This window comes from Eschscholzia californica, unplaced genomic scaffold (assembly GCF_041429995.1).
Source record: "Eschscholzia californica isolate CP2 unplaced genomic scaffold, dmEscCali1.0.p SCAF_1, whole genome shotgun sequence".
NCBI classification, from domain to species: domain Eukaryota; kingdom Viridiplantae; phylum Streptophyta; class Magnoliopsida; order Ranunculales; family Papaveraceae; genus Eschscholzia; species Eschscholzia californica.
In genome coordinates, this window is record NW_028238198.1 from 37,555,435 (window position 1) to 37,577,707 (window position 22,273).

The following is a 22,273-nucleotide window of genomic DNA, read 5'->3' on the forward strand; positions in this document are numbered from 1 at the left end:
CATTAAGTTCAGAAACCTTTTTAATAGAACTTTGAAAATCCATAACTTTTTGTAACAACTTTAAAAAGTACGTATTAAATATAAGCCGTCCAAACTAATGGTTGGGATTAAAACGAAAATTATATCATTATAAGGGTTAAGCTTTAAATATTAGTTGTTTACTTGTCGTCTTCATCTTCTCTTTATCTTCACCAAACACCATAATTTCTCGACGTATGTTTTAGCTTACCATTTTTACATTTGGGTCTTACATTTATCATTATATACAAATTATATTAACCAAGAATTTTATTAAATAAAGCTTATACAATTGTGTACAAGTACATCCAAGTTATTCACATCATGAATATGAATCATTGGGTCGGAAAACCGTTCTAGATGGGCGACTTGTTCGGGTTCTTGTTGGTTGGGGTTCCCCAAGCAGTCTGGTTTCCATCCAAAATCGAATCATCAAAATGAAGAAATTGTTAGAGAGTCTGTTAGAGATGTTAGATGAATGGTCTCATATGGACTAAGTTAATATTGTGATTCTTATACAACTTATATAAAGACCTCAAGATGTAATAGCTAGATATCTCAATCAATACTCTTCTTCCTCCTATATTAATCATGGTATCAAAAGCATTTTTACTCTAACGAGTCTGATCCTAGGGTTTCCGACTAACCTGCGACGGTAGCTCCGTCAATGGCTACCGTCCGCCGAAACATCATCGGTTTAGTTTCTTTTGTCTTCTTTTTCTACCCAAATAAATTAGGTTTATTATTTTCTTAGTCAAGTTTTAGTTTCAAAGTTTTTGATTCTTTATGTAAGTATTCAACTATTTATTAATGGTTTTCACCATTAAAGGTTTGAAGGTTTAAAGATCAATTTCTCATTCTTAGATCTATCTATCTCTACTTGTCAATAGTAGGAGATGGAGATCGAAAGAGTAAAGCAAACAACTATTTACATTCAACTTAGATGGTGGTCTCATTTTTCAAACCCAAATGCTAACCCCCTCTCTATCTCTGTTATAGTTCAACAAGGTTGTCATCTTCTTACTTCAATGAGCTTAAGAAATGAGTATTCTTCTTTAATGGAGTTCATGTAGGTTCCAGATCGGACAAAAATTTTGTGGGTTCTTAAATGGTTCTTTTACTCAACTCAATTCTTACTTAAAACAATCATCTCTCTTCTCTCTCAAACTACTTCTTCTGTCTCTTGTCTTGAATGATCCAGAGTTATTTCGTGGCAGAAGTAGAAGAGAGTAAGATTTCAAACTTTCTAGTTAAAACCCCTGATCCAAACCTTCAAAGTTGAGAGAAAGAGAAGATAGATGATTGTTTTAAGTAAAAATTGAGTTTTGAATTTCAGCTTTTGTGAAGGATTTCAAAGGCAATAAGATAACACTAAAACTCATTTTCTCATGGGTGTCAAATAAGAACCTAAGAAGACTTCACGACGCTCGTATTCTTCGACATAATTACAGAGGGAAGTTGAAGTCCGTCTTAAGGACTCAGTAATTAAAGAGGGGGTTGAGTTACAGAGAATGGTAAATCTTTTCTTGATCGGATTTCTCAATCTGTGAGGAGAAGAAGAAAAGAAGTTAGTGGGTTTCTTGTTAGGATATGTGAGATGAAGCTCAAGAGTTGTTGAAACTGTAGAAGATGAAGCCATGTTTTTAGTGAGATTTTAGAGAGAGAAAGTAAGTGAAGAAGAGAGAAGGAAGAAGGTCAGCTGCTTTCTTGAAGCAGACAAAAGAAAGTGACAATGAGACTTAGGGTTCTAACTTTCAAATTCATTTTAGTCTACGGGTGCCCTTAAAATTTCGAATGACCAAGTTCAAAGTTGTTGGGCCCTTCCATTGGTGTGCTCTTAAGATTGGTTATCTCTTAACCTCTTGGTGCTTTCAAAATTTCATGGGAACAATGATGCCTATAAATTGCTATGTTGTTGTGTGACAGTGTCTTCAAAAAAAAAAACCTTATGGTCGTATAAAGGATGTCTTCTCTTAACCACAACTCTCCTTTCAAGCTCAAGCGGATCAAGCTATTAAGCTTAATATTTCTTTTTTCAAGCCTAAATGGGCCAAGGTATTAAGCTTTTCTCTTTCAGGCCCAAGTAGGTCAAGCTATTAAGCTTTTCTCTTTCAACCCTTTTCTCTTCCAAGCTATTAAGCTTTTTTTTTTCAACCCCAATTGGCCTAAGTTTAGTAGTATTACTTTCTCAAACCCAAGTGGGCCAAGCAACCAATGCTTTTTCATCTATCTTTCTCATTCTTAAGTGGGCCTAGCTATCAATGTTTCTTTCTTTTTCAAACCCAAGAAGGCAAAGCTACCACTATTCTACATCATATTTCTTTCTCAAGCACCACAACAACACACAGCAAAGCAACACCAACATTAGTTTAGAAAGAAATTGTAACATCATCAAAGCGGTATCTACTCAAACTCACGGTCTTTCATACTCGCACGTACCATTAGTTTGAGGGGGAGTATTATGGAAGAAGCAAAATCACCATTGACCCAATGAACAAGAGAAGAACAAAATTTGTTTTGCATTTTAATGTCGTTTTTAAATATTATTGTAACAAGTAAGGTATTTATTGTAGCAAACCATTGTAATTACCAATAACTTGATAATTACATTGGTTTGAGGGGGAGTGTTAGAGAGTATGTTAGATGAATAGTCCCACATGGACTAAGTTAATCTTGTGATTCTCTTATAGAGCCATATAAAGGCCTCAAGATGTAATAGCTAGATATCTCAATCAATACTCTTCTTCCTCCTATATTACTTATATCAGAAATGTGTTATTTTCTTTGTTCAGATCTTTTGATTTGGTGGGATTCAATTTCATCGAAAGATTGTTTGATTTTACAGAGTAAACCTTATCAGTCTAATATATAGGTACTGATTGGTGTAATGACGAAGGTTATTGACTCTTGTTTGATTTTTTCTATCTCGTAGGGATCTAGAAAGGTAATCATCATCATCCATTATTGATTTTCTCATTCTTATATCTTTCATCATTTCTTTCTTTCATAATTTGCCACTATAAGTTCTATTCAATCATGAGCTAACTTTTACCATTGGTTCTGGTCTCTCTAGTGTTTCACGCACATCTAATTTATGTTTAATATAACCCTAGGCAGAACTTGGCCGGAATGACGCATTTCCAACAAAGTATCAGACATTGCAAATTTGAATGAATCAAATATTAGAATGGTAATTGGAATAAATCTGTTACTTTCATTAATTTGTTTGTATTTAAAGATAATAATATTGAGATTTAGTCTTTCTGAAATCTTTTTGTTATAGATGAGATATTACCGGAGTGTACGAAAGATCAAAGGTTGCCGGCAATGGTCGTTTGTCGTCGATCATTACTACAGTGGATAAAAAATGGTGGTAAAGTTGTGGATAACAAAAAGGAAAAAAACAAAAAAGAAAATACAAGAAGGAAAAAACAAAAATAATTCACTCTGTTCCCTTTAACAATTACAAAAAAATAGTCAACTAAAGTTGACCAACTTCTTACAAAGTCTTTCCTCCCGGAATCAGCGAGCTTTCTAAACATAGCATTCAACATAGCATGCTGGATAATAGTGACAAGTATAACTTGTTTTGATAAGTATTATGTATTTATTTAGTTATTATAAAATGCTTTTATTTATTATCATGAATAATTTAATTTAATACTATTATACAATAATTTGATTTAATATTATAACAAATAATTATTTAAATTTAATTAAATACATAAAATAAAACAACTTTAATACATTAAAATAAATAAATATTAATAAATTAAATTATTTTATTATAATAACAGTTAATTAATACAAGTATTAGTTAAACTAAACTATTTTTTCATAATAATATTTTAGTATAAAAAAATTATTGTATTTATTTTATGTACAAAATGATATTTTATATATCAAATGATATTTTTATATATAAAATAATATTATATGTATAAAAATATTATTAAACATACATATTCGACTCATCAGTTTTTTATTTATTAATTAACTTTTATTATAATTAAATACACAAAATAAAACAACTTTAATACTTTAAAATAAATAATTATTAATAAATTAAATTATTTTATTATAATAAAAGTTAATTAATACAAATATTGGTTAAACTAAACTATTTTGTCATAATAAAATTTTAATATAAAAAAATTATTGTATTTATTTTATGTACAAAATGATATTTTATGTATCAAATCATATTTTATATATAAAATAATATTATATGTATAAATATTATCAATATATATATTCGACTCATCAATTCTTTATCGCCACATATGATTGCTTTGATGGCATAGGGAGGGGGAGACAAATAAAAACACCTTTAAAAATTAGATTTTTACGATCGTGTATAAACCACCTTTACGTTTCCTTGATCGTTTACATAACCTTGATCGTTTCCAACACCCTTTGATGGTCATAACTCATACGTATAGATGTTTACATAACCTTGATCGTTTCTAACACCCTTTCATTGTCATGTCATAAGGTGTTGCATAGTAGCTATACAAAGAAAAGTTATAGGGAAATGTAAGAAACAACTGCTACAAAATTATTTAAAACTAAAACAGAGTCTAGTTTATCTTAATTCTAGAAATTTTTAATAAAAATATATTTTACTGTATTTATTTTATTATACAAAATGATACTTTTATGTATCAAATTTTTATATATAAAATAATATTATATGTATAAAAAATCTTATTAAACTTAATTATATTATTATAATAATATTTTATGAAAAAATTTAAATAAAACTTACAATAATATTATTTGAACAAAAAAATAAATTAAAAATAGTTTTATTAATTTTGAAAAACCATTGCGTATTTTATTAAAAAGTATTAAATAAAATAAATTAATAATATTTTTATTTTAAAATCTTAAAGTAATATTGTTCTTATTATTAATATTTTATTTAGGGTTATTTCCCAAATAACCTCAAACTTTATGAACAGCTTCTTGCCTATCCCCCTACTTTATCCAAAATACCTAGATGACCCCCTTTTTGGGTTAACACCGTTAACCAATCATCACCTCTTCCTCCTCCATCTCATCAACTCTCTCTACCACCTCTTCTTCTTCACCGGCGAAGGTCGTCGGCCGACCAAATTACTGGCCGGCGACCTTCAAACTTCAACTTTTTTTTTCTCTCTTTAAAAAAAAATCACTTCTCTCCTTTCTCTCGCTCTCTCTAAACACTCCGGCGAAGGAACCCCTTCGCCGGAGGTTCAAGGTCTGTTCAAGAACAGACCGTGAGATCTGTTCTTGAATAGATCGGGTCTGTTAAAGAACATACCGTGAGATATGTTCAAGAACATACAGTGAGATATGTTCAAGAAAAGACCGTGAGATCCGTTCAAGAACATACCGTGAGACCCGTTCAAGAACAGACCGTGAGACCCGTTCAAGAACAGACTGTGAGTTCGGCGAAGGGTCTCCCTTCGCCGGAGTGTTTAGAGAGATAGAGATGAGAGAAGTCAAAAAATTATTTTTTTTTAGAGAGAGAAAAAAAATTTTGAAGGTAGTCGGCCAGCGACCTTCGCCGGTGATGTGGTGTGATAGATGAGGTGGGAGAGAGAGGTGATGACTGGTCAACGGTGTTATAACGGTAACTCAAAAAGAGGGTCATCTGAGTATTTTATAAAGTATGAGGCTAGGCAGGAAGCTGGTCACAAAGTTAGGGGCTATTTGGGAAATAACCCTTTTATTTATTATAAATTAAGGAAGAGCAAAGTAATAACCTTAATATTTAAGGCAGGTTTAAAGGCGCCCCATATAAGTGTTATAGGCGTCTTCCTCTAGGCAAATTTGGTAGGGAGTTCGTGAAGTAAGGAGGGGCTATAACACTATGGGAGGCCCTGACAAAACTTCCCTAACATATAACGTGACAAAGAACACAAAAATCCTAAATTATACGGATTTGTCGTGCTGGGAAAAATACTCGTTCACCCAGACTCGTACGACGTTAGCCCGAGTCCGAAAGAAATAATGACCATCCAAAACCCAAATCAAACCCGTTATATTTAGGTTTGTTTTAAAGCTAGTATAAAAATTTAAATTTCTAAACAACATCTCATTATTCACGGGCCCTTTCTCTCTACTCTGCCGATCTCTCTTCTTCTCATTCCCCAAACTCCACTTTTTAAAGCTCTGAAAAGAACCATTTTGATCGAATTAATATATATATTAATATATATATAATATATATATATATATATATATATATATATATATATATATATATGTTTAGATACACCTAGGGTGAAAGGGAGAGAGAGAGAAACAATGAATGACATTATATTATGCATTTGTATGTATGATATGTAGAGAGGTATGGTTTCTATGGAGGTGAGAGGGAGGGAAGTGCCTACAGAGATAAATTGACTTGAATCAGTGTCCAAGGTAACCTACTTTGTTATCTCTTGAATGAACTACCACCCTTTAAATCTCGTCATTGGGGCCATATGGCTCAAGAGTCAAAAGTTTTAATGGCCCCTTGTTGTAGATTCAAATCACGCTTGTGTGGCCCAATGCTCTTTTATTTCTTTGCGGGCAGTACCAAATGAGTAATGGGTTTCATCTTCCAGAGAGGCCTTTAAAGCGAGCAAAGCCTCACTTTGGGTTAGGGCGAGAACAAAAACGTTAAATTTCAATGAATTGGAGAAGGTGGGTGATTTGGTGAAATAAGAAAAGTATCTGGGGTGCAAAGACTTTCTAAAAAATTGATCAATTTTAGTTGGCTCATTTTCTTTATTGTTAGAGGGAAAACGTTTTGAGTAGAGTATTTTTGCTTTCTTTCTTATTCTCCACAACTCTACCACCATTTTTATCCACTCCGGCAATGGTCACCAGCAAACGACCATTGTCGTTGACCTTCAATTTTCTTTTTTATAGTCTTTATTCTCCTCATTCCATCACCTTCAACCACCATCACCACCATTTTTCTCTCATATCTTCCCTCTCTTCTTTTCCCTCTTCTCATTCTTTCTCTTCCCTACCTAACCGCTTTCCGACGAAAAATTCACCGGAAACGGCACTGGTTTGGGGTCTCCCCAAGACCAGACTGGTTTTGAGGATCCCCCATACCAGTATGAACTGGTTGGGGGAATCCCCAGCCAGCGTAAGTAGTCGGATCTGGTTTGGGGATTTTTCCAAACCAGATCAGCTTTCCGGCGAAGGGAATCCTTCCCTTCGTCGGATTAAATAAAGAGAGAGTTTCATAAAAAAAGAAAAAAAGAGAACAGATGAAGAAGTAGAGAGAAAAAAGGGATGGCTAGAGAGAGAAAAATAGAGGGATGAGTAGAGAGAAGAAATATGATTAGAGGTTGTAGTTTTATTCGAAAGAAAAAAAGTGGTGGTGGCCAGAGTTAGAGGTGGTAGTCGGAGTCGGTGGTAAGAGATGAGGAAGAAGAAGATGACTTGTTTCCCTTTAAAATTTTGCATCTCAAAAAATTTGTCAAAATTCACATATTCTATTTAAAAATTTCTATTTTGGATAATTTTCTTATTTTTCCAAATCACCCACTATCGGAGAAACAAAACCTAAAAACCAAAAAGAGTAAAAGAGCAGACTACATTTCCTCACTTTACTTATGAACTAGCAACTTCTTTTCCACTTGTGTTGCTTTCTGATACATTCACCTGCATTTCGAGAAGCTTTTCTTGTTCTTCCTCGACGTTGTTTTGTGCCTTAGCTTGTTCTTTCACATCTTTCGGTTTTTTATTAGTTGATTGCTGATACATAACTCCTCCACTCATGCATATTAATAGCCCGATAGTCCCAACCATTGTCGAGTGCTTATCCCATATAAGAAGATTAATCACAACAGTCAAAAGTTTGTTTACTATATCTAGTACTGTAAATCCAGTAGCCGAATTGTCATTACTACGTGTTTTATGTAGACGAGGTCTATAGACATGCTGATGAGATATGCAACAGCCCAGCTATAGGCCGTCAACGTAAATTGGTAAAATGTGAGAACGTAAAGCATGCTTCCTCCAAATATGGTGGCGAGAGAGAGCGAAGTTTTGATTGATGTAAGAATCGGTCATAACTATCTTTGGAATGTAAGAGAAAAACTGAAAATGTCATCTGGAACAGCTGACCCTGAAGATAATAAGGTATCAACGTTGGCATGGAGAAGAAGTTCACTGTTTGTAAAAAGAGAAAGATAGAATATCAGTGCTGCAGGTAGAAATCGCCACATAGTCCAAAAGTCAAGGTGGTCAGGCTCCAAAAGCTTTAATGGTCCGAAGAGAAGGACACCAGCAGCACTTGTGAAGTACTACTGCATAGCAGTCAAAGCCCCAGGGTAGGGGAATTTCATTACTGCCCATTTGTTGATGATTTGAAGAAGGGATGCCGAAATGCAGTATTCATCACCTATTCCGTATACAGATATGCTTGCTTGACAAAGAACTCGTACCACGTTGATCAATCCTGGTGCCGTGTAAAGAGGATTCAATAATTTCTGCCCTCGATCTTTTTAAAGAGATGATAGCATCAGGTGTGGAAATCGTCTCTGCAACTGTTCTAAAGCAGCAATGACGAAAGAGGCAGCCCAAATACATTGTTGGATTCTGAAAACTGGGTTTAGTTCTGATTCTATGGTAATAGATTCTTTGATTAGTATGTACTCTAAAACAGAAGAAATTGCTCTCTCTGAGATGTTGTTCAAGGAGATCGGAAAAGCAAGGGGTGGAACTTGGGCTGTTATGATTTCAGGCTCGGCCCATAACAAGACATTGAAAAGACTATCGAACTTTATTGGTTGAGGAAGGTTTTAGGCCCGACGAATTTTGTAGCTTTTGTGTACTGAGCATTGTAGACAGTTTACGTTTGGGAATTCAGGTCCACTGCTATATTAGTAAAGTTGGGTTGGTTTCTGATGTTTTGGTGGGGAATGGGCATTTCAGTTATTTGGAGAGATGATGCATGAAGAGATTAGACCTGATCAACTGACCTTATCTGCTACTCTTACAGCTTGCTGTGTTGGTCAATCCAGTTTAAAAGGTAAAGAAGTTCATGGGTATGCTATTCGTGTTGGGTTTGAAAGAGAAACACTTGTTGGTAGTACTCTTGTGACTATTTACTCCAAGTGCAAATTACTAACTAGTTTCAGCAAGACGGGTATTTGAATTGATGCTCCAGAAAGATCATATTTCGTTCTCCAGAAAGATCATATTACTCCAAGTGCAAATCACTCTTGTGACTCTTTCACACTTTCAGCACTTCTTGGCATGTCTGCAATGTTATCCAAAATTCCAAACCGGACATTGATATGCAATTACACACCCACATTGTGAAGAGAGGCTTACATACACACCTTTCCGCACTTACTTTTCTTGTTACAATGTATTAAAAAATATGGGAGCATTGGCGAACCCCAAAAAGTGTTTGATCAAATAGATGACCCAGATGTGATCATGTGCACAGCAGTGGTTGTCGGATATGCTCAACACGGAAAAGGTATTGAGGCTCCCAAGGTTTGTGAGCTTCTCAAAGAGAGAGGAATCAGACCCGATTCAGTAACTTTCGTTGCAGTATTATCTGCTTGTAGCCATAGTGGTTTAGTGGAAGAAGGCTATTTTCATCTGAACTCAATGACGAATGACTATGGAATTTAACCAGGATAACGTCACTATGCCTGTATGGTTGATCTACTTGGCCGATCGGGACGACTGAAAGAGGCTGAAAGTTTTATTAATAATATGCGTATTAATCCCGATTCCCTAGTGTGGGGAGCTTTGCTTGCAGCTTGTAAAACACATGGAGATGTTGATCTTGCGTATTAAACCCGATTCCCTAGTGTGTTTTACAGGCTGAAAAGTTAACAATACCTATAGGCGGAACTGAGGAGGGAATCCCACTTATATCAAACTTTGTCAAACTACCCTTCTTCCAATTGTAGCAATAGATAGACGATTGGTTCTTCGTCCGTGTGCTACAACCAAAACATGTTAATATTATGTTGTCATGAGATCCAACAAAAGTAGAAAACTTAACTTGCAAATTCTTCCCCAAATCAAAAGGCAATGTGAAACTACAAGCTTCATTCCATCTTCTCTTATTAATACAGGAACCAGATGACGTTCTATTCATCTCCTCATCATCTTCATACACATACATTTTGAATGAATCACTGTTCGTGCTAATTATCATCGCTAAACGCCCATCAACTTCAAATAAACTAACCATCTCATCATATGAAAAATATCTCTTGGCGTTAAAAAATTGAAGGTGATCAAACATGAATTCAGATATTGTGATTGTTCTGAACTTACCGCTTCCTAGATCAAATGCCACTAATGCATAAGGATGGGAAGATATACTCCAATAAATAACACCATTCACATAGATAGAATCATTTGATAGTACATACGGTGGTAGGAGTTGTTCAATTCTTCTCCATTTATTACCATGGCGCCCCCCTATGATCAAAACCTCACAAATAGTAAAACACACGTCCGCACCATCATAACAACTATAGAGACAACCCAATTTGTGTACATTAGTACAAGGATCAAAACCAAATCCATAGTATCTGACTCTAACTTTATATTTGGAGTGAGGTATGTATATATATATCTCTTGTTCTCGGTATAACAATTTGGAGTGAAACCATGGTGATAGTTGTCGAGTACTTACGTTGTATATACGAACATAACATCTTGGTTGTGTGTCAATGAGACATATCAATCAAGCCGTTTACAGGTTTTGAAATCTCATGGTATAAGACGGAACCTACCTTCCTTATTGTGTCAACCACTAGTTTAAAGGTGTTTTGTTTGTCTTGAGAAAACATTAGCTCAGCTGTAATGAACAAGCTTTTGTGAGGAGGCGAGTAGTATGTAACAATACATCCATGGCCCAGGTTCATGTTTCTGGGATGTATAGGAAGAACGATAAGTAGACGAGGGCGTGTTTTGGAGAGGGTGAGGGAGTAAATCAATAAAGTTATGATTATTTTGAATTAAGGGATAAACCTAACAAAGGACTTCACTTGGTGTCTGGTTAGTATCTCAAATACCAACAAATTATCATCATGAATAAAACTAGTTCTACTACTACTAGTCGTAGTAATATTACCTACCTCTGGTGTTGCTGCTCCCATTCTTCTTGTTACTTGTTTTTTTACTAGTAGTACCAAAACACGGAACGTTTGAATTCATGAAAGTATTCTTCTTCTCCTTCTTTATCATGTCATTGTTGGGATTAAGAACAGCAGCAGCAGCAGCAGCAGCAGTAGCTGATGGTTTCTTCCTAGTAACGATCCCTCCTTCCTTTCTGGAAACCATTGCCTGATGGTTTTCAATAGTTAATTAATTACCGAAAAGTACTCACCTTGAGATATCGTTTCAGTTGGAGTTGCAAAGAGAGAGAGAGAGGGTTTTACGTTTTATAGATCGTTCGCTCAACATAGTTTGTGGCTGGGTGAGGGGGTGCAACCGGTCATGTAGCCCCGTTTTAGTAATAGTTGTATACTAGTATAATTTGGGAAGATTTGCCATTTGGACTATTTTTCTTATAATTGACTTGCTGTGAGGACCATTTTTCTAGAGTTGCACTTTGGGCTCCATTTTCTAAAAAAATATTAAATATAACATTTCCACAACATATGAAAGAGGAAAATACTATTATGCCTTCTTCTTCTAACCTTCCTTATTCTTCTAAAAAAAAACCCATTGAATTAACCTTACTTCTTCTAAAAGATCGACACTTAAGAAGAAAAAATTTCTCGGTCTGGTTGGATTTAAGTTGGTTAACTTTGAAAAATCTCCTTTCAGTTCTATCTATACATAAGAAATACAAACAACACCTTCAATCATCACTCATCCCAATCCTCTTTCTCAGTACAATGTTTGTTATTTACTTTTTTTTTCACTCTAAACAATCTTTCACCATGATCAATCTTCACCCCTACCCATGTTGATCATCATCATCATCAAGTAAACTTCCATTAGCAACCATTTTTCTCAATCAAAACCCAAATTACTACTTGCAATGATCTTCTTTATCAGTCTGCTCCCAATAAATTTTGTGTGTGCAGAATATTCATGTGATCTAAATAGAGCTGATGAAGAATAAAGTGGCGAACAAGTTGGTGATCATATATATACATATTAAGTTCATCTGCATTGGGCTTTATTGATGTTAGCTATGCGTTCAGTTGTGTTGAATACTTATCTCAGAGTGGTTTAGTTAATGTGGTAAGACCCTGATAAAGAAGCATATCTAATTGCTTTGCCGACCTTTTGCGCGATACGAGAATACTTATCTGCACGTAAAATAATTCACTTATGTTGTGTTGGTACAGGTTGCCTCTTTCGAACGATTCATCCAGGAGGCTTATGCAGAAGGTTCGATCTAAGATGTACTCCTATGATATACATATTTTATAGAGATATGGTATCACCAGTGCTTCATTGATGCTAAATTTGCTTTTTTAGATGTCGCTAATCGTATTAGTTACTCAGATATTTGATAGAAACCCGCATATACTTCATATGAGATATTGGCACTACTTGTATACTTTTAATATGAAATCTTTATAATGTTATATGTATCTAACATTTTCAGGTTATCTCCGCAACCCTATTCCACTAAGTTGGCTATAGAACACTTTCAGGATCTCCACAACCCATACACTACTAAGTTGGTTATATATGAACAAGGTTGGTTACAAAGAATATTTTGATGAAGGTTGGTTATATGTAGTTGACAGACTAAAAGAACCCTTTCCGTGTAAAGCATCAGGTATTTTTTTCAATGAGTATTTGTTTTTTGAAATTATTTTGTTCAAAAGCCAGCCACCAGATTGGCTTTCAGAATCGAACACAACAACTTCATTTTCTTAAATTATGACCATATTCTCGGAGGTGCAATAAACTTAACATACTCATTAGTCTATGAATTTAATTAAGCAATTTTCACTACAATTTACTTTTTGCTTTTTGTTGCTTCACCTTGGAGTTCTGTCCGTGAACAGACCTTGAAGTTCTGTCCGCGAATTTTCAAAAAAATGTATTCTGTATTCCCCATTAAAATTTATTCCCCGGAGAATTTTCAAAAAAATCTGGATTCCCTCAAGAATTTATTCCCCGGAGAATTTTCTTTATTCCCCAAAACCACGACCTATCTGAAATTGCATTGAATTTCTCATTTGTCCCATTAACATTAAAAACCAAACTAGTCTTCTAGGAAATGACATCTAAGTAATTTTTAATTTATCTAAGTAACTTTTAATTTTTTTAGAGTGTTGAATTGGAGCTATTTTGGAATTGAGGATCTCAATAGTAATATCAAAGAGTATCTCCAATACAAAACTCCTACTCTCAGTCTACAGGTACTAAAACTTCAACTATACCTCTAAGTTATTATAGCACAACCTGAGATAAAAGAGTCATGAGATAAATACAACATGAAAACTTATCTGCATATATGTTCCACAAGAACCAACAATCTTATGGGTTTACAAGGACCTTCTTTATACTAGATGAAAGTATTGTAAACCCATAAGAATCAAATATATAATTGCAACAAACAAAAATTCTTCATATTAATATGATTGAACTTCAAAGTATAATGATATAATGCCAAGCAACAAAACTTTCTCCTAAAAGGAAGAAAACCAAAAATGTTCCAAAAAAACAGTTCAAGATTGTTACCATTACTAATGTTTTAGATCTGAATGAAGAGCTCAATCCTCGTCTTCCTCGTCACCATCTCCACCGCCAGCCTTCTTGCTAGCTGCTTTCAGGTTCCTTCTCTTCACTCTTCCTGCGCGCCCACCTCCAAGTGGACTTGTAAGCGAGAAGTCAATGTGCTTTTGGGAGTCTACTCTCACCATGAAAGATGGAATATTTACCACTTGCCTCCCAACCCTGACAAATAAATATATTGTAAATACATATTATTCTCGAGACATAAGAATGACAACCCAATGGAAACGGGAGAAGATTCACAAAGAACCACTAGAAATGAGAAATTGAATTGCATATTCAGCAATAGGTGAACCATATACTTATTTAAAATCTAAATTCTTAGCCATGTGACGTGAATCTAAAACATTTTGCACATCACCCCCACCAAACCAGTTGCAAAATGTATTCGATAGAATCAATGACACAAGCATAACGTCATAATTGAGATTTACACTAACCACAAACACGAAAGAACAACTAGATTTGGGAAAATGATCTCATTTTTAACAATAAAAGGGAAGGGGGAAGTTTATACCTGATGTGCCTCTGCCTGATGAGCACACGAGCATGGTGGATCGACTTAGCCATACCCGACTTGAAGACCAATGTCTGAAGTCGACGCTCAAGGAAGTTCTCAACAGTAAGGGCCAAAACATAATCGAGTTTGTTCTGACTCTCATCTAAAAGCCCATACCTATTCATTCTTCTAAGAAGAGCTTCACCCTCGAAGATCCGACGTGGGTTCTTCTCATCAAGGGTAAGAAGCATTCTAGCTGCATTACGGATTCGACTCAACGCATACTGAACCCTCCACAATTCTCTCTTACACCGAAGCCCATACTCCCCAACAAGCTTCAATTCAGCATCCAAACGCTCCTTCTCGTATGGACGACGAGGCTTTTTGAATGTCTTGCCATCTAAAATCAGCCATTTTTAGGGTTCATGTACAAAATTCGGCATCCAGACAATATATGATGAACGACTATCATAAAAAAAAAAAAAAAAACTATAATGTTTTGCTTGATTTCTCTAGCATTGTAGAAAAACTCGTCAAAGAAACCCTAGTTTTAGCTAATAATCAAGCAAAAGGTGGGAGACTGACCAAAAGTATGGTAAATCAAAGAACTGCCTACATAAGAAAAACCCTAAACCAGATGTAGAAGAAAATAGAAAGAGAAATAGCTTACAGTTCCTGTAGAAGTTAACGTGAACCATGGCTTCCTGCTAGATGTATGCAACAAGAGAGAGGAGGAAGAAAGTCGTAACTTCTTATACAGAAACCCTAATCCCTAATGGCTATATTCGGACCTAGGGTTACTAAATGGGTCGGTTTGCTATTTGTCATTTCAAGCCCATAGCACTGAAGGCTGTGAGTTAGGTCCATGGGTAGTGTTTTGGGAGATTCTAAATGTACTCCTCATTTTTCAGATATACACTCACATCAAAGGTATTTTTCATTTTAGCTAAAAAAAACATGTGAGTGCATCTAACAAAAATCTAGATTGCATCTAATGTCTTTTCCACACATGTATCATTAGAATGAAATAGACATTCTATTGTCATGAAAAAAACTAAAAAAGGTGGTAAGTGTCATAAAAACCAAAAGAAAAAACCTTAAAAAAGAGACGAAATCATAAACACGGATGAAACTAGAGTATTGTTTGTTTTCTTTCGAAGTCGGATTTAAAAACCTAGCTCAAAAGTTTGGATTGATTTCAGTCTAATTCAAACTGTTCATTCTGTTTTGAGTTGTGATATCTGATGGGTTGATTTTAAGTCTGTTTGATTCAGACAAATCAAATGACTTAAACGAATCAAATGACTCAAGCGAATCAAATGAGTTTCATGAATTAAATGAGTCAGTAAGTCAAATAAGTGGTCGAGTCAAAGTCAAACAAAGAGAAAAAACAAACACTATTTATCTTATCGAAAAAAAATCTTTTTTTCTAGGAAGGCAGCATCACGGGCAACAAACATTTTGTTTTCTGAATGCATGTAAGAGTACTAACCTCTTGTTTCTTTTGGATACTCTACAAAGAAACATTAGTCTAATTTGGGTGGATGATTATCTCCTCGTAAACGCTTTACATCCCCATATTTTGAGAAAATACATCTTCCGAACTTTTTCCAAACCATGATTCATATGGTGTCTTCTCTACGAGTTTAGACGGGCGTGCAATCAAGTGTGAAATGCAATCAAGTGTGAAAACAACTATTCTAGAGCATATTTCAGAATGTGTTTGAAAGACTGACTAAACTCATCATCTAACGAACCATGTGTAACAATGTTTGGTTTTTCCTTTTAGACACACCATTCATTTGAGGTAACAGTATCCATTGTATTGGGCGGCACCCAATATTGTCATTTAACAAGTACCTTTATAGCTTCAGAAGAGGTGCCCCTGGCAGTGCAACAATGCAACACATAGCTAACACTTTTGTTGAAAGACATAGCTAACACTTGAAAAGGCAAACACAAGGTAATGGCATGGAGATCTTCCTTAACAAAAATTAATTCAATATACTCAATATGTATATCACAATCTTCAACAAAAAAAAAAAAATCTATATCACAAGACATAAAGTTGTCAATAGTACAAAATAAATATTCCTGGATGATGAGTTGGACGTTGACAAGACAACCAGGCCACTTAGACTTATGACATGTACTATGACCTGTCTATTGAAATGCTTTGTAGTCGACCAACCACGAAACCCTCCCTCGAGGTCTGATTCTTGCAATAAAAATACTTCCTTTCGCGAGAACTGTATTTCTGGGAGAGAGGGAGAGAGATAGAGATCGAGAGACCTATGTTGAGAGATAGAGAGCGACAAAAATTGTGTGAGAGAGAGAGTAAGAGCATCTCTAATGCAACACTCAAGTTGAAAAACTCAATCGTTGAGTTTTCTTTTGAGTATCTCAATATTTATTGTTATATCTCAACATTTATTGTTGTATCTCAATTGGCTCACATCATCATTTTATATACTCGATAATGCAAATGTTGAGTTTTTTTTACTGTTGTATAGAGAAATATTTTGAATTGAGGATCTCAATAATGCCAACTATGAAAGAGAATCTCATTTTATACTTGACACATTGAATTAGTTTTTGTTGAGTGTTGCATTGGAGATGCTCTAGGGGGGGGGGGGGGGTAGTGGTTGGGGACATTGGGGGACATTTTCATGTCCCCCAATGTCCGTGCTATTGGTTGGGGACATTTGAAATGTCCCCAAATGTCCGTGTTATTGGTTGGGGACATTTGAAATGTCTCCAAATGTCCCCAAATGTTCGTGTTATTGGTTGGAGACATTTCAAATGTCCCTAAATGTCTGTGTTATTCGTTCGGGAAACGAAATTAGGGACATTTCAAGACATTGTTTTTGGGGACATTTTAGTGTAAATTTGGAGAGCTTTTGGAGAGAAAATGTCTCTCAAAATATGGAAGACACTTGGGGACATTTGAGTAAGGAAGATAATAAAAATAATTATTATTACCAAATCATATTATAATAATATTATCTTATTATTATATTACTACATTATTGTATTATTATTATTGTTATTACTATTATTATTATTATTATTATTATATTATTATTATTATATTATTATTATTATTATTATTATTATTATTATTATACATTTGAGTAAGGAAGGTAATAAAAATAATTATTATTATCAAATCATATTATTATAATATTATCTTATTATTATATTACTATATTATTGTATTATTATTATATTATATTATATTATATTATATTATATTATATTATATTATATTATATTATATTATATTATATTATATTATATTATATTATATTATATCATATTATATTATATTATTATTATATTAATATTTAACTATATTAAATAATAAATATTTACCAATTGTCCATCAATGTCCACAGATATCTACAGATGTCTACGAAAGTCGAAAAATATATATTTGGAAATATTAATTAATTTTTTTTATTTCATATGGTAAGACAGTAATAATATTAAAAATAATAAATATCAACTAAATATCTATCAATATCCACAGATATTCACGGATGTCTACGAAAGTCGAAAATATATTTTCAAAGTAGTAGGCCAAATTTATTTCGTATGATTAGACAATAATGATTACATTAATAATAAATGTCTACCAACTGCCATCAATGTCCTCAGATATTCACAGATGTCCACAAAAGTCGAAAAATATATTATTGAAACATGAGTACAAATATATTATTTCATATGGTTTGACAATAATGATAATATTAAAATAATAAATGTCTACCAATTATCCTTCAATGATGAGATGATAATAATAATAGTAATAATAATAATAATAATAATAATAATAATAATAATAATAATAATAATAATAATAATAATAATATCCACTACACATTTTGTCCATGGATTCAATATGTTGAAATGTCCCCAGGACATTTTGTCCATGAACCAAATGTCTTGAAATGTCTCTGAGACATTTTGTCTATGAATCAAATGTCCTGAAATGTCCATAAAGACATTTTGTCTACGGACAAATGTCCTGAAATGTCTTGAAATGTCTCTGGAACATTTTGTCTCTGAGTGTCCTCCAATGTCCTGAACCACTACTACCCCCTAAGACAAGAACGAGAGAGAGAGAGAGAGTTTTATTTCCCAACCCGCGGCCTACCAATCTTACCAATATATTTTCAATTGGGATTCGGATACTCCTACATTTACGGACATGCGTCGATAAGGGAAGAGGAAGGCTAACGTTAGATTTTCCTCGCGATACGAAACCAAGTTAAAAACGCATCTCGATGTAACCTTTTCTTGTTTCCACTCAAACCCTCGAGCTCCGGATTTTGCATCTCCTCGAGCTCCGGATTTTGCATCTCCTCCATCTGTGCTTATCTAACTAATTTTCTATCTCTGAGTTGATGATTTCTTGTTATTGAAGCTGGTTCGGTATAATTCTTAACCTATATTGTATTTTTTGTGTGTGCTTGTTTGTGATTTTTCAGTGATATATTACTGATAATTTTATGTAATTAAGTTCAAAATTATTTATTAGATTCGCAATTTTCTAGAATTAGGGCAAGAATTTGATGTGAAACTTGTTTAGGCAACATTTCCACTTTGAATTTCAGTAGTATGCCCTAAAAGTGATTGAAGTGTATGATCAATTGTTGCTCAGTTAGTTAGTTTATCACATGGATATTTAATTATGTTGTCTTTTTTTTTACTTTATTAATTAGGGCAAGTAATTCTCATAAGGCTTAGGAATTGAAGTATAAGATCATTTCATGCAATCTTAGCAGGGAAAAAGTTTGATTCTTGTTTTGCATTTTCGCCGATCCTACTCAATTTTGAGGCTCAGATACAATGGGCACCTTGGTCGACGGCGAAAACAAGAAAACTTCCGAAAGCGATGTATCTCTTATAGAGCAAGCTTCGATTGAGGGAAGCTGTGAAAGATTGCCGTCACATAATTCTCAAGTACTGCCCCCTCTACCGTTTAGTAGTGTGTTAGATCCTGCTAGCAGTAGCTCTGGAAGTGACCAAACAAAGAAGGCTCTTTATAAATTTGGTCAGAGAACATCGAAGTTTCGTGGAGTTACTAGGTAACATTTTTTTTTTCTATCTACTTGTTGGAACGTTATAATGTGCTCCAGTTCAAGAGCTAATTTTATAGTTCATTTCATAGACACAGATGGACTGGAAAATTTGAAGCACATCTTTGGGATAACACTACCATAAGTGAGAACGGGAAGCGCAAAGGAAAACAAGGTGTATCTTCTCACTACTTCGTAAGCAATGATGTGCATTTTAGAGTTTACAATGTTATGTCGTTGTAGACTTTCAATCTCTAGTTACTAGGTAGTTCGAATAGTTCAAATTGAGAGATGTTGGGTAGCCAGATTGCATGTATGAGTCAGGGTTTTCCTTTGATGCCAGCCATATGGTTCTTGATTTGGGCACCACCCGTTCCTGCTGGCCTAGTTCCAGATGGTGCAGAGTTTTTCCTTGACATGGCCTGCCCTAGACCACCCCAGCTTCTCCACGTGACAATATAGGCCCCAAACCCACACAAAAAGCCTAACTGATATGTAAGAAAAGGTTTTATGTTATTACTGCGGACTGGAAGGTTTTTTCGAAAAAGTTCTACATTGGAGTAAGTGCTTGCATATGAAACTTCTGTTTCACATCATTAGCGGCGTTTAACGACAAGATCGTAAAAACAATTTATCAGTTCAAGGATTACATTGCAAACAGTTATTATAGGCTACGGTGGTGATAAATGGGAAAAAATAATGTATACGGCGCACCAACAAAGTACACCAAATTTTCTGATAAATGCTAACTCTTGCTTCAGAATCTCCACAATATTGTTATTCCCCTAATCAGATAACTGTGTGTACCTAAAAATGTTCATTTTTAGCATTGGGAAGAAATTGTCTATATGTAGCTAATGGAAGTTCACTCATTTTTTTGTAATGTTGTCTTCTGTGGCTGGGGGGTGATGTTGCGACTGTTCCAGTATATCTAGGTCAGTAAAAGTTGTAAGAAAGTTTACTAACTTCTGTTCCAGCTCTGCTTGTATTGTTCGTAAACTGCTTGCCTTCTCCCTCGCAGGCGGCTACGAGACAGAAGAGAAAGCAGCACTGGCATATGACCTTGTAGCTCTGAAATTCTGGGGAACAGAAGCTCAGACTAAACTAAATTTCCCAGTAAGGACATTTGTTCGCCAAGACAAGAGTAATTTAATCATCCTATAAACAAAATTTTGTTGTTCTTGAAGATTGAGGAATAATAACACTGTATAGATAATATGATACTCAGGCTTGTTCGTGGTTGTTTGAGTATTACCCTCATTCATTTTGTTCCTTTGGCTACTTTAGTTTGTGCTAATTCTATCTTTTACACAGATTTCTAAGTATGAAAAAGGGATTGAGGAAATGAAGGACATGTCAAGGGAAGAGTATATCAATTCTCTTAGAAGGTAATGCCAGTCACATAGTAATTGTCGTATTATATTTTTTGTTCTTTAATATTCATACATATTTCTTTAATAAAGTTATATCTGTGCAGGAAAAGTGTTTGCTTTGCGAGGGGCAGTTCTGTTTACAGAGGAGTCACAAGGTTCGACCTAATTCAAACTGTGTTACTTATGGGTCTTTCTCAATTTCTACTTGTGACATTAGTATCTTTCACATCTATTGAGCCCCCCTAGTATTTGCTAGGGTCTGATGTGGTACATTTTCATCTTCCTGGTCTTAGTGAAGTATGTGGAAAGTGGCTTCTTCAATTACGTATTTTTGGTTTCTCGTCAAATATTATGATAAGCATTGCGAAGGTTGGTTTTAATCATGCTCATTAGGTGGGTTCTTACTAAAAATGTTGTCGAGACTCTCACTTAACCAAGTTATGTTAAATCATAACATATAGTCTTGAATTATGTTCTCATACAAGTTCGGTTTCAATCGCTATCATTGAATTTATGCTTGGAATGCATTATGCTTCTTTAGTTCTTCAGAAATTGGTTGGATTTATATCCTATTTATGGATTGTCCATTACCCTTAAAAATATTCAGAGGCAGTTTCTTCGATTATGTTAATTGTTGACAGACAACATGAAGGTGGTCGATGGCAAGCTCGAATTGGCAGAGTGGCAGGTGGTAGAGATATCTATCTTGGAACATATGGTGAGTTATATTCTAATTACACATCTAATCATTTCAATACCTAAGCTTCAGAAATTTCAGCAGGAAAATCATAACCGAGTTGTTACTCGTTTGATAATTAGATACTGAAGAAGAAGCTGCAGAAGCATACGACATTGCTGCAGTTAAACTTCGAGGAACGAATGCAGTTACAAATTTTCACATCAGTAATTATTACAAGGAGGGTTCAAAGGAATTAGATATTATCCCCATAGAAGAAGAAGAAGGACCCACTGTCACAGTAAGGAGATTCAAATTGTCAACATCTGGAAGGAGTTAGAAGAAGATCAAATCTGAACTCGTCTACCCTAATCTTCATCGAGGAATTAGAGGATAACCCTGTTGACTGATTTGAAACTAATTGAGATCCCAAACGGAGTTTGTCCACATAGTTCTTTTTTTTTTTAAGGAAGATCTTTGTCGGCTTGGCCTCCTTAATCTGTTGTATTATTCTACGGCGAAATCCAGAAGATAACTTATACGGTTTCAAGAAAAAAAAAAAGATAATTTATAGTACTAATCAATGTTGCTAGGGATATAAAGGGGGTTATTTGACTAATGGGAGTAGCCTTGAATCTGCAGTGGGAGTAGCCTTAAATGACTATTGTGGTTAAGACTTTCTTTTGAGTCAGATTAATAAACTCATTAAAAGCAGAGATCACTTTTAGGTTTTGTTTGTTCTTCTGTGATCTGAATGAGTTGTGCTTATATTGAACTTATTGGTACAGTTTGAGTTTGATATGAATTGATCTGTTGTCAAATTAGGTCTTACAATAAGCCTTCTACCTATATTCGAAGTAATTCTTTTTGCTGAAAACATATGCATTCAGCC

The 22,273-nt window shown here is 34.5% G+C and overlaps 2 protein-coding genes and 1 pseudogene across 4 annotated transcripts; 1 reads left to right on the forward strand and 2 right to left on the reverse strand.

The window, feature by feature from the left end:
• Window positions 1-7,877: 7,877 nt before the first annotated feature.
• LOC147566562 (GDP-mannose transporter GONST3 pseudogene) lies at window positions 7,878-8,455 on the reverse strand (annotated as a pseudogene).
• Window positions 8,456-13,561: 5,106 nt separating this feature from the next.
• On the reverse strand, window positions 13,562-15,159 carry LOC147566563 (small ribosomal subunit protein uS4y-like). Its single transcript, XM_086653060.1, has 3 exons — window positions 14,919-15,159; window positions 14,267-14,648; window positions 13,562-13,911 (listed from the first exon to the last, which is right to left on the reverse strand). Exons 1-3 carry the CDS (start codon window positions 14,944-14,946, stop codon window positions 13,728-13,730), a joined length of 594 nt encoding a protein of 197 aa, XP_086509186.1. The 5' UTR covers window positions 14,947-15,159; the 3' UTR covers window positions 13,562-13,727.
• A 3,241-nt stretch (window positions 15,160-18,400) lies between these two features.
• LOC147566564 (AP2-like ethylene-responsive transcription factor PLT2) lies at window positions 18,401-22,202 on the forward strand. 3 transcript variants are annotated; one of them, XM_086653063.1, is made up of 8 exons: window positions 18,401-18,685; window positions 19,036-19,341; window positions 19,425-19,507; window positions 20,354-20,448; window positions 20,647-20,720; window positions 20,810-20,860; window positions 21,347-21,423; window positions 21,525-22,202. In XM_086653063.1, the coding sequence occupies exons 2-8, from the start codon at window positions 19,103-19,105 to the stop codon at window positions 21,719-21,721; spliced, it is 816 nt and encodes a 271-aa protein (XP_086509189.1). In that variant the 5' UTR covers window positions 18,401-18,685; window positions 19,036-19,102; the 3' UTR covers window positions 21,722-22,202. The 3 variants fall into 3 exon arrangements, with proteins under 3 accessions (XP_086509189.1, XP_086509187.1, XP_086509188.1); XM_086653061.1 differs by having other exon boundaries at window positions 18,420-18,685; window positions 19,039-19,341; XM_086653062.1 differs by having other exon boundaries at window positions 18,508-19,341.
• The last annotated feature ends 71 nt before the right edge of the window (window positions 22,203-22,273 follow it).

Bases quoted from the DNA above. Each gene is read 5' to 3' on its own strand.
- LOC147566563 (XM_086653060.1), bottom strand. From the start codon at position 14,946: ATGGTTCACGTTAACTTCTACAGGAACT. The intron at 14,649-14,918 runs GTAAGCTATTTC...GGCTGATTTTAG, and splicing joins CGTTAACTTCTACAGGAACT to ATGGCAAGACATTCAAAAAG. The intron at 13,912-14,266 runs GTATAAACTTCC...TTTATTTGTCAG, and splicing joins ATCAGGCAGAGGCACATCAG to GGTTGGGAGGCAAGTGGTAA.
- LOC147566564 (XM_086653063.1), top strand. From the start codon at position 19,103: ATGGGCACCTTGGTCGACGGCGAAAACAAGAAAACTTCCGAAAGCGAT. The intron at 19,508-20,353 runs GTGTATCTTCTC...TCTCCCTCGCAG, and splicing joins GAAGCGCAAAGGAAAACAAG to GCGGCTACGAGACAGAAGAG. The intron at 20,861-21,346 runs GTTCGACCTAAT...AATTGTTGACAG, and splicing joins GTTTACAGAGGAGTCACAAG to ACAACATGAAGGTGGTCGAT.